The sequence below is a fragment of the Nicotiana sylvestris genome, chromosome 6, assembly GCF_000393655.2.
Source record: "Nicotiana sylvestris chromosome 6, ASM39365v2, whole genome shotgun sequence".
Taxonomy (NCBI): Eukaryota; Viridiplantae; Streptophyta; class Magnoliopsida; order Solanales; family Solanaceae; genus Nicotiana; species Nicotiana sylvestris.
The window spans coordinates 18,482,254-18,494,211 of record NC_091062.1 but is presented as its reverse complement, the minus strand read 5'-3'; the positions used below and the strand labels follow the sequence as shown (position 1 = coordinate 18,494,211).

At 40.3% G+C, this 11,958-nt stretch overlaps 2 protein-coding genes and 1 non-coding gene across 3 annotated transcripts; 2 read left to right on the top strand and 1 right to left on the bottom strand.

The window, feature by feature from the left end:
* Positions 1-1,496: 1,496 nt before the first annotated feature.
* LOC138870323 (uncharacterized) lies at positions 1,497-5,191 on the top strand. The gene is made up of 4 exons (XM_070148117.1): positions 1,497-2,247; positions 2,503-3,011; positions 4,646-4,786; positions 4,898-5,191. Exons 1-4 carry the CDS (start codon positions 1,497-1,499, stop codon positions 5,189-5,191), a joined length of 1,695 nt encoding a protein of 564 aa, XP_070004218.1.
* LOC138872247 (small nucleolar RNA R71) lies at positions 5,135-5,238 on the bottom strand. Its single transcript, XR_011400714.1, has one exon. It is a non-coding gene; the product is annotated as a small nucleolar RNA R71 (small nucleolar RNA).
* A 165-nt stretch (positions 5,239-5,403) lies between these two features.
* Positions 5,404-6,887, top strand: LOC138870322 (uncharacterized). The gene is made up of 3 exons (XM_070148116.1): positions 5,404-5,550; positions 5,904-6,158; positions 6,291-6,887. Exons 1-3 carry the CDS (start codon positions 5,404-5,406, stop codon positions 6,885-6,887), a joined length of 999 nt encoding a protein of 332 aa, XP_070004217.1.
* Positions 6,888-11,958: the final 5,071 nt, after the last annotated feature.

Below are 11,958 nucleotides of genomic sequence, written 5' to 3'. Positions count from 1 at the left end.
CCTGGATTAATTGTTTTATGATTATTGATATCTATATGCTTACTTGGTTTCGTTAAAGTGTTGTTAAGTATTGTTTCAAGTATTTTGGAAGTGTTGGTTGTTCCTTTGGCTTCATTGTGATACATAAAAGGGTGAGCTAGTTGACATTGTTTTAATATATATTACGGTTGGTTTATTTGTAAAATGATAAATGATGAAGTTATGAGTGGCACGGTTTACTGTTTACAATTGTTGAGGCAAAAATATTGTGAAAGGCATTGGTTTGAAATTTGTGAAATCTTTATAAATAAAAGTGATATGATTGTCTGGTGGGAACGGGTTGCACGCCGCAACAAGGAGTGATAAGGGTGGGCAGGAGGGACCGGGTTGCACACCACAACAGAAGAAATAAGGGTGATATTTGTATATAGGGGGGAATAAGGGTGGACAGGTGGGAGGGGCTTGCACGCCGCAACAAGGAGCGCTAAGGGAGAATATTTATGATTTATTGATTTTTAAATACAAGGAACGGAAATCTCTCTATTTTACTCTACTGTTTATCTCATATTTGATACCTGAGGTTACTTTGAAAGCGAAATTTGAAATGTGAAAGCTTATGTGAGAATTTGGTTATAGGTGAGACCTGGCAAGAGGTGGTTGAGTTATTTCATTTATTGCTATAGTTTATTATTTTTGTTTAGTTTAGAATTTCTTTTTTGCTTTATGTTGTTACAGGTTATATTATAATTGCATCATCGTAGCCTTGTCACTACTTCGTCGAGGTTAGGCTCGGCGCTTACTCAATACATGGAGTCGGTTGTACTGATACTACACTCTGCACTCTTTTGTGTAGATCCAGGTACCGTCCAGCATTAGAGACTTTAGTAGTTGTCATTCATCACTCGGAGACACGAGGTAGATCTGCTGGTGTCCGTAGAATTCCTAGAGTCTTCTCTTCCACTGACCAACATTTTGATCCTCTAGCAGTAGCAACTCCTACTAGGGGTAGAGGCCGAGGCCGCGCCAGAGGCCAAGGCAGGGGCAGGACTCAGCCCACTACTCAGGCAGCAGCCCCAGCTGTGGAACCTCAGATCGAGATTAATAAGGGAGTTCTAGCTTAGACCGTTCCAACAGGACCAGCTTAGGTCCCAGAGGGGTTTATTGCTACCCCGATACTTCAGGAAGCTTTGGTCTGTTTGGTGGGTATTATGGAGAGTGTAGTCCAGACTGGCACATTCCCTGTTGCAGCCACCGTATCTCAGGCTGGAGGAGGGGTCCAGACTCCTGCTACCCACACTCCAGTTCAGACTACTCCTCAAATTCAAACCCCAACAACCAATTTGGTTGGGGTTATTCAGCCAGTTGCTTCAGCGCCGCCTGTTGATGGGGCAGCTATATCCACCGATGCTTTGTGGAGATTGGACAGGTTTATTAAGCTATTTCATGTGCATTTCAGTGGTGAGACTTTATAGGATCCTCAGGAATATTTGGATAGTTGTCATGAGGTTTTGCATAATATGGGTATTTTGGAGACCAATGGGGTCGATTTTGCTGCCTTTCAGATGATCGGTTCCGCCAAGAAATGGTGGAGAGATTATTTGTTGACTAGACCAGTTGGGTCGTCTGCGTTGACTTGGGATCAATTCTCTCATCTCCTTTTGGAGAAGTTCTTGCATGTTACTACTCAAGAGGAGAAGCGTCGTCAGTTTGAGCAACTTCAGCAGGGCAGCATGATTGTGACCCTGTATGAGAATCATTTTGTGGAGTTGTCTAGACATGCTATTCTTTTATTGCCCACAGAGAGAGAGAGGGTCAGACGATTTATTGAGGGCCTTGCTCAGCCCATCAGGTTGCAGATGGCCAAGGAGACAGGGACCGAGATTTCTTTTCAGGATGCAGCTAATGTGGCTAGGAGAGTTGAGTCGGTTCTCGGGATGGGAGGTCAGGGGTCTGACAAAAGACCTCGCCATTCCAGTGGTTTCAGTAGTGCCTCATCTGGAGGCGGGGCTTCATTTAGTAGAGGCCAATCTTCCAGGCCATTTCATTCAGCACTACAAGCTTCACATGGTACTTCGGGTGGTCGTGGTTCTTATATGCCTCCTTATTCTCAGCCAGTCTATAGTGCACCATCAGCTCCTATTAGAGAACATCCTCTGCAGAGTTATTATCGAGGTCAGCCGGCTCGTCAGGGTCAGTCTTCATATCAGGAGGGATGTTTTGAGTGTGGTGAATATGGGCATATTCGGAGAGCTTGTCCAAAACTCTCGGGTAATCAGCATTAGTACCAGGGTTCCTCTGCTATAGTTCTAACACCACCTACCCAGCCAGCCAAGGGTAGGGGTCATATAGCTAGAGGTAGAGGCCAGAATGTTAGAGGTGGAGGTCAGGTAGCTATGGGTGGAGGCCAGCCCACTAGATGTGGAGGTCCTCCCAGAGATATGGTGTAGGGTGGCGGGGCCCAACCCCGATTATATGCATTTCCAGCCAGGCCTGAGGCGGAGTCCTCCGATGCTGTTATTACAGGTATCATCTCCATTTGTGATAGAGCTGCTTCAGTTTTGTTTGATCCAGGAACTACTTATTCTTATGTTTCATCCTATTTTGCCTCGTATTTGATTGTGCCTCGTGATTCCTTGAGTGTTCCTGTTTATGTGTCTATGCCGGTGGGGGATGCTATTATGGTAGATTGTGTATATCGTTATTGCGTAGTAGTTATTGAGGGTCTTGAAACTAGTGTGGATCTTTTGCTTCTAGACATGGTCGATTTTGATGTTATATTGGGCATAGATTGGTTGTCGCCTTATTATACCATCTTGGACTGTCACGCCAAGACAGTTACGTTAGCCTTGACGGGGTTGCCTCGATTAGAATGGAAAGGGACTCCTGGTCATTCTCCCAGCCGAGTGATTTCATATGCCAAGGCTCGTCGCATGGTTGAGAAGGGATGTTTGGCTTATTTGGCTCATATTCGTGAATTTGATGCTGAGGTTTCTTCTATAGACTTAGTTCCTATCGTTCGTGAGTTTCCTGAGGTATTTCATGCAGACCTACCAGGGATGCCACCCGACAGGGATATTGATTTTTATATTGATGTGGCTCCGGGCACTCAGCCCATTTCCATTTCTCTATACCAGATGGCCCCACCAGAATTGAAAGAGTTGAAAGAACAGTTGCAAGACTTGCTTGATAAGGGTTTTATTATTCCCAGTGTTTCGCTTTGGGGTGCACCAGTGTTATTTGTAAAGAAGAAAGATGGGTCGACGAGGATGTGCATAGATTACCGGCTGATGTTTAGCTTAAAGTATATATATTTCTATGTATATCGCCTCATATTTTACTCTTGTTTTGTGAATTTGGGATGTTAAATGCTATAATTTATATTAATTTGAAGTGTTTTTACTTGTAGGAATGATTCGAGAGCAATTGGGGGCGAAATGCGCAAGATTTGAGCTAAAATGAACAAAATCAGGAAAATGCCATTTGGGCACCATAGGAAGTGTCTGGCGCCACCTGTGACACTGAAAATAGTGTTGGCAAATTGGGCAGTGCCCTGGGGGGGCGCCTGGTGCCGGGCTAGGCGCCAGTGACGTGAATTTTCTTCAATTTCGCCCGGGACAAGGTTATTTCGGCCCTAGACCTACCCAACACGTATAAAAGCAAGACTAAACCTATTTTTGAGGGAGAGACGCCATTTTGGAGAAAAAATACACACGGTATCGTGAGGAAGTGGAGAAGTCTCAGCTTTCTTCATCTTTTTCTAGTATTTTCAATTGATTCAACATTTATACAATTGTTTGATTACATCATGAGTGGCTAAACACCCATTGTTCTGGGGTTGTGATTTAGCCATGAATATTGTTGTTTGATATTAGCTTGACTTTGATTATAATTCACCAATATATGGTTGTTTTTTCAATTCTGTGTATAATTGCTTAATTGTCTGGCCAGCAGTTAGGTTCTATTTACTATTTATGCTATGCTTGGGAAAGCCGTGTTTAGATTAGAGAAGAATTGAAGAGAGTATGATCTTAACCCTTAGGGGGAGCAGATTTGTGGTTAGGATAAGAATATACCTAGTCATCGTGCTTAATTAAATATCGTAATCTTAATGCATTCTTAATAGATTGAGTTCATAGGAATATAGGCGTTAATCTATTGAGAATAGGTGAGTAGTACTTCAGGAGAAGGCTATGAGATCATTTATTGATTAATTAGCAACCATGAGTGAATTATGTGAAAGGAAGAGTTAATTAGAACACAATATGAATGGTGAATCGATCACAACCCTGGAATACTTGTCTCTACTGAATACACAACAATCAACTCGTTACTTGATAATTTAGTTATTATTTGGAATCATAGTATAATATAATCATATTAGTGGACTTTGATTTTAGCTAGATTGAATAACAATTTTAGTGATTTAGTGAGAAGTGTATACAAGTCTCTGTGGGTTCGACACTTAACTTATTATTATATTACTTGTAGACCACGTATACTTGCGTATGCATCTGGGATTAATAAGTTTTTGGCGCCGTTGCCGGGGACTTGAATATAAACTACTTTCTAGTTTTTGCTTTAATTGTTTATTTCGTCTAGTCGAACGTTACTTGATTGTTGCTCTAATCTCATAAACTTTGATTGAATGCCTAGGGTGAGAAACTAGGACAGAATCAACGGCTTTGACCCCGAACCTGAGAAAACATTTCACAGGAGGTTGAGGGAAGCAAGGGATACAAACAATATTCAAGAACTCATTCAATTTCCTGTGAACATGGCAGAGGAGCAACATATGGTTGTTCAGGAGGTAGCAATGCCCAGTATTGCTAATGTTACCTCCAGCATAGTGAAGCCCAGAATCGTTGGGCACTTTAAGCTGAATCAGAGCATGATCTAGCTACTTCATGCAAATAGGCAGTTTATGGGTCTTCCACACGAGGATCCACAACAGCATATTCTGAACTTCTTGGAGATTAGTGATAATTATATCACTAACGGGGCCACTTCAGATTATGTGAGGCACACACCTTTTCCATTCTCTCTGTTGGGCGAAGCTAAGCGATGGCTAAAGGAAGAACCAGCTAATTTCATTACATCATGGAACGATTTGGCAAGAAAATTTCTGGCAAGGTTCTTCCCTTCAGGCAAAACTGCAAAGATCAGAAGTGAGATAGTTGCCTTCAAACAGAAAATAGGGAATCTTTATACTTAGCTTGGGAAAGGTTCAAGGGGCTACTCATAGACTATCCTCATCACAATCGGACAAATGAAGTGTTATCTCACACTTTCATAGAAGGGCTCCATCCCTAAACAAAAATTATAGTCGATGCTGCAGCTGGAGGTTAAGTATTGGAGAAAAGCTTCGATGAAATTTATGCATTATTGAACAAATTCTCCAAAAGCAATCCGAATTGGCAAGGATAGATGGGTAGGAACATGGTACAAAAATCACTAGGGGTTCTCGAATTAGATGTTATCTCAGCATTGTTAGCACAGGTCTTTACGCTAACTAACCAAGTCAATCAGATGACCATGATCATTAACAATCAACAAACCCATCCAGTGCAACAGGTTCAAATATTTTGTGAAGTATGTGGAGAGGGTCACATGAGCAATCTATGCCCAGCAAATCCAGAGTCTGTATATTTTATGGGTAATGCAAATCGAGGCCAAACAAATCAGTATGGGGACACCTACAATCCCAACTGGAGGAATCACCCAAACTTCTCTTGGGTGGAAATCAAGGCAATCAGAATCAATACCGGCCTCAAGCACCTCAACAACAATCCAGACCACCTCAGGCTAAACAAAAAGCTATCCTTGAGGAGATGATGGAGAAATTTATGGCCGACCAGCAAGCCCTCAATCAGAAATTAATAGCAGATCAACAAACTTTCAATCTGAAAATAATGGCTGATTAGTAGGCTCAAGCCGCAGCACTGAGAAATTTGGAGCACCACGTGGGCCAACTTGCTAGAGCCCAAAATACCAGAACAATAGGGGCTTTTCCTAGTGATACGGAGCCCAGTCCTAAAGCTCAAGTCAATGCGGTTACCTTGAGAAATGGAAGAGCATTAGAAGAAGCTCCAAAGAAAAAGAAGAATATAGCTCATCCTGACGGAGAATTAGTTCCCAAGTTAGTTGAGGGGAATGAGAAAGATGATAAAGTACCCGAGCCAGTAATTGAGACTAGGCCACCACCTTCGTTTCCACAAAGACTGTAGAACCAAAAAGATGATGCTAAGTACAAGAAATTCCTAGATATTTTGAGCCAAGTGAGTGTGAATTTGCCTTTGGTGGAAATTTTGCAGGAAGTGCCTAAGTATGCAAGGTATCTCAAAGATATTGTGGCAAACAAACGAAGACATGCAGAGGTCGAAACTGTTGCACTTACTGAAGAGTGCAGTGCTAGAGTTCAGAGTAAACTTCCTCCTAAGTTGAATGATCCTGAGAGTTTCACAATTCCTTTGTCTCTTGGAAAACAAGAAGTTGGTAGAGCCCTGTGTGATTTAGAGGCTAGTATAATTTTATGCCATCCTCTTTGTTCAAGCAACTCGGATTGGGGGGTGGTTAGACTTATTACAATCACTTTACAGTTAGCAGATAGGTCACTAGTCATGCCAGAAGGAATTATTGAGGATGTGTTAGTTCGAGTGGGAAAGTTTATTCTTCCTGCTGATTTTATTGTTCTTGATTACGAGGTAGATGAGGAAGTGCCCATTATCTTGGGGCGACCATTATTAGCTACCATTGGAGCAATTATTGATGTGAGGGCAGGGAAGTTAAAAATGAGAGTTGACGATGAGGAGGTCACTTTTAATATGTACAAGGCACTTAAGCTCCCTAAGCATTATGAGGACTTGTGCATGATTACTGTGGTTGAATTGAAGGGAATAGAGCAGAGTTAGCATGTGAATTATAGTGATCCAGATGGGACAACTGAGTTAGAGGAGGTGGTGTTTCCAGCTGAGCGTGTAAAGATGATTGACAAAAGAGCCAGAGATGAAAGATGAAACCTTCCGAGAGCGTGCAAAAAGGCTAGACTTCATGGGAGAAAGAAGAAGAGAAAGTGCCCAACCTGAGCAGAGTAGTAGAGTCGTGCCGCAATTATAAATAAGGCGCTTCTTGGGAGGAAACCCAACCTATATATCTTTTATTTATTGATTATTTTTTTAGTGTCAATTTTTGTGTTGTTTTTATTATGTAGATTAGGGGAAGTATGACTACCCAAAGTTGAAGCTGAGGAGCATGTTTGAGCCTAAGTGTGGGGTCGTCCCGACCCTTAATATTGAGGATCATGTCCGAGCTAGGCCTGAGAGGGACTCAGGGAGTATTTCTCACCCTTGTTTTAATATTTTTCTCTATGATCATGCATCGAGGACTATGCATAATATAAGTGTGGGGTGGGGAAACTACTTTCTGAAGTGTAATTGTATAAAACTATTTTTTTTATTTAATTTTTCTTTTAGAACTAGTAGTAGACATAGTCTAGGTTAAAAAATAAAATAAAAAATAAAAAAAATGAAAATTTAAAGAAAAATTAGAAAAAGATCAGATTTTTCCCGATGATGGATCTTTTGGACAATTTTCTTGAGGGAAAAAGTCCGATTAAAAACACCAAAAAGCTTTTTCATTTTTTAGGATAGTTAGGTAGTATCCCTTGTTTTTTCTTTAGGCGCCAGTTCTTTTCCAAGGGTGTAGCTCGAACCGGGTATTTTATTTATTTTTTTAGGAGTAGTTTAGGAAGAAACTGAGTCGCTCTAAGATACTCATTGGCATGGTTGATGTGGCACATTAGGCTATGACATGCATTCTATTTTTCCGTGTATTTGGTTTGAATTGTGAAGCCTAAGTAAAGTAAATAGCCTATTTTGTGACACCCTTTTTCAGTTGTTTGACTCGTATGCCACATAGTGCAATATTGCTTAAATTTCTCAATTATGTGTGCTTGATTGGCTTGAGAGTTGAACAGAACCGTCTTGATTGAGTCATGTACAATGTGTGTGTGAGAATTTGTGATTTTCTGTGCTATCCTGTATAGTCTAGAACTTGCCTCGTGTGTTAATTGAAGCGAAATTGTAAGTTGTTCTAATCTAGGAGATGACGTAGGTATTTTCTTGCTTGATCATGGATGTTCTTATCATATAAAAATAAAAGTTTCCATTGCTAGCCCTTTTGAGCCTATAGACCTTTCTTTTGGCACCTACATTACAAGTCATACCCCCATTTTGTTCTTAATTTGATATTGATTGAATCTTCACCTCATAAGGCACTTAGTCTCTAAAAGAAGTTAGGTTAGAGATTGGGGAGTATCTTTTGAGTGGAACTATGGAAGGTCCCGTTGGTGCACTAAAGTTGAAATCAAAGGTCACAAACCGATGAACTTTAATGTATGGAGTATGTGAAGAAAATAAAAATAAAAAGAGGAGAAAAGGAAAAGAAAAATTGAAAGAAAAGAAAAATGATAGTGAAAGTATGTAGAAAAATAAATACCTTCAATTCTTATTGATTTGTGCTAGAGAAAATAGTGAAGTGCTTAATTGAAAAGAGGGTTATGTTGTATATGGCAAGTGATTTGGTTGAGAAGAATATGTGCTTGAATTGTAAATATAGTGTATTAAAGTACTTAGGAGGGTTAGCCACTATTTCTAAATGTATCATGCCCGTCCCTTAGCCTACATTACTGCCTTAAAGTCCTAATTGATCCTAGATTTGGCTAGCTTAAATTAGTAGAGATATACACTACGGGCAAGCTTATGGTACGATCACGGGATGCATATGAACTCTTTGTGAGAGTGAATGAATTTGGTTCAATTGTGTGATGTCCTTAAATTATGTTCAAAAGCATATTTGAATGTGTGGACTAGTCTATATTCACTCTTTTCTTTGTTGGTGAGGGCACATGATCTCATGAATGATTGGTAATGTTGTAAACTTTCTTGTTGGGTAAGTGCATGAATTGAGGGTGCTTAGTGGTTGCAAGTCGACTTTTGAGGTTGGGTGGTGACGAATAGGTTGTTGGAATTTATGGAATTGAAATAATATACTTGGGTATGCTTAAACGGGAAGAATGTGAAATTTTGTGTGTTCATGCTTGTGTGCCGGTATTGATCGTAGTCAAGGGTATAGTGTGTGGTTAAAAGGTAAGGTGCTCCTCTATGGTTGAATTTTGTACGTAGTTGGGGGTTTATTAGATTGTCCCATTGCTCGAGGACGAGCAAGAGTCTAAGTATGGGGTGTTGATGTTTAGCTTAAAGTATATATATTTCTATGTATATCACCTCATATTTTACTCTTGTTTCGTGAATTTGGGATTAAATGCTATAATTTATATTAATTTGAAGTGTTTTTACTTGTAGGAATGATTCGAGAGCAATTGGGGGCAAAACGCGCAAGATTTGGGCTAAAACGAACAAAACCGAGAAAAATGCCATTTGGGCGCCATAGACAGCGCCTGGCACTACCTGTGGCGCTGAAAATAGTGTTGGCAAATTGGGCAGCACCCTGGTAGGTGCCTGGCACCGTGCTGGGCGCCAGTGACGTGAATTTTCTCCAATTTCGCCCGGGACAAGGTTATTTTGGCCTTAGACCTACCCAACACGTATAAAAGCAAGACAACCTATTTTTGAGGAAGAGACGCCACTTTGGAGGAAAAATACACACGGGGTCATGAGGAAGCGAAGAATTCTCAGTTTTCTTCATTTTTTCTAGTATTTCCAATTGATTCAACACTTATGCAATTGTTTGATTACATCATGAGTGGCTAAACACCCATTGTTCTGGGGTTGTGATTTAGCCATGAATATTGTTGTTTGATATTAGCTTGACCTTGATTATAATTCACCAATATATGGTTATTTCTTCAATTCTGTGTTTAATTGCTTAATTGTCTTGCCAGCAGTTAGGTTCTATTTACTATCTATGCTATGCTTGGGAAAGCCGTGTTTAGATTAGAGAAGAATTGAAGAGAGAATGATCTTAACTCTTAGGGGAGCGGATTTGTGGTTAGGATATGAATATACCTAGTCAACGTGCTTAATTAAATATCGTAATCTTAATGTGTTCTTAATAGATTGATTTCATAGGAATATAGACATTAATCTATTGAGAATAGGTGAGTAGTACTTCGAGAGAAGGCTATGAGAGCATTTATCGATTAATTAGCAACCATGAGTGAATTATATGAAAGGGAGAGTTAATTAGAACACAATATGAATGATGAATCGATCACAACCCAGGAATACTTTTCTCTACTGAATACACAACAATCAACTCTTTACTTGATAATTTAGTTATTATTTAGAATCGTAGTATAATATAATAATATTAGTGGACTTTGATTTTAGCTGGATTGAATAACAATTTTAGTGATTTAGTGAGTAGTTTATACAAGTCTTTGTTGGTTCGACACTCAACTTATCATTATATTACTTGTCGACCACATATACTTGCGGCAGTTAAATGAAGCTACTATCAAGAATAAATATCCATTGCCAAGAACTGATGATTTATTTGATTAGCTTCAGGGTGACAGGGTGTTTTCGAAAATTGATTTGAGATCGGGCTACCATCAGTTAAAGATTAGGGTGTCTGATGTTCCTAAGACAACCTTTCGGGTAAGGTATGGGCATTATGAATTTCTGGTCATGTCCTTTGGGTTGACTAATACTCCAGCAGCATTTATATGGATTTGATGAATCGGGTTTTCAAGCCTCGTCTGGCTTATATACTCCCGCAGTCAGGAAGATCATGAACAGAACCTCCGTATAGCACTCTAGACTTTGAGGGATAATCAGTTGTATGAAAAGTTCTCAAAATGTGAGTTCTGGTTGGATTCAGTAGCTTTCTTGGGTCATATCGTATCAGGTGAGGGTATTCAGGTTGATCCTAAGAAAATAGAGGTGGTCAAGAACTAGCCTAGACCCACTACAGCCACAGAAATCAAAAGTTTCTTGGGTTTGGCGGGTTACTACCGTCGTTTTGTGGAGGGGTTCTCATCTATAGCAACCCCAATGACTAAATTGACTCAGAAAGGTGCCCCATCTAAATGGTCATACGAGTGCAAGGAGAGCTTTCAGAAGCTCAAGACAACCTTGACTTCAGCATCAATGTTAGTGTTATCATCAGGTTTGGGTTCTTTCACGATGTATTGTGATGCTTCCCGAGTTGAACTTGGAGCAGTATTGATGCAGGATAGTAGGGTGATTGCATATGCATCTCGACAGTTGAAAGTCCATGAGAAGAATTATCATGTTCATGACTTAGAGTTGGCAGTCATTGTTCATGCATTGATGATTTGGAGGCACTATCTTTATGGCGTGCAGTGTGAGGTTTTCACTGACCATCGCAGTCTCTAGTACATACTCAAGCAAAAGGATCTAAATTTAAGGCAGCAGAAATGGTTAGAGTTACTAAAAGATTATAATGTCACTATATTATATCATCCAGGGAAGGCCAACGTGGTGACCGATGCATTGAGTAGAAAGACAGTAAGTATGGGCAGCCTTGCATTTATTCCAGCCGGTGAGAGACCATTAGCTTCAGACATTCAGACTTTGGCTAATCAGTTCGTGAGGTTAGATATTTCGCCCAGCAGTGTTCTAGCTTGTACAGTCGCTCGGTCATCCTTAATCGAGCGTATCAGAGAGCGGCAGGATAATGACCCGCATTTGATGGTTCTTAGGGACATAGTTCGGTGTGGTGGTGCCAAGTAGGTTATAGTTGGAGATGACGGTGTTTTGAGGATGCAGGGTCGTATATGTGTGCCTAATATTGATAGCCTTCGTGAGTTGATCCTTGAGGAGGCTCACAATTCTAAGTATTCTATTCACCCAGGTGCAGCCAAAATGTACCAAGACTTGAGACAGCATTATTGGTGGAGAAGGATGAAAAAGGACATTGTTACGTATATGGCTCATTTCTTAAATTGTCAGCAGGTAAAATATGAGCATCAGAGACGCAGTGGTTTGCTTTAGCAGA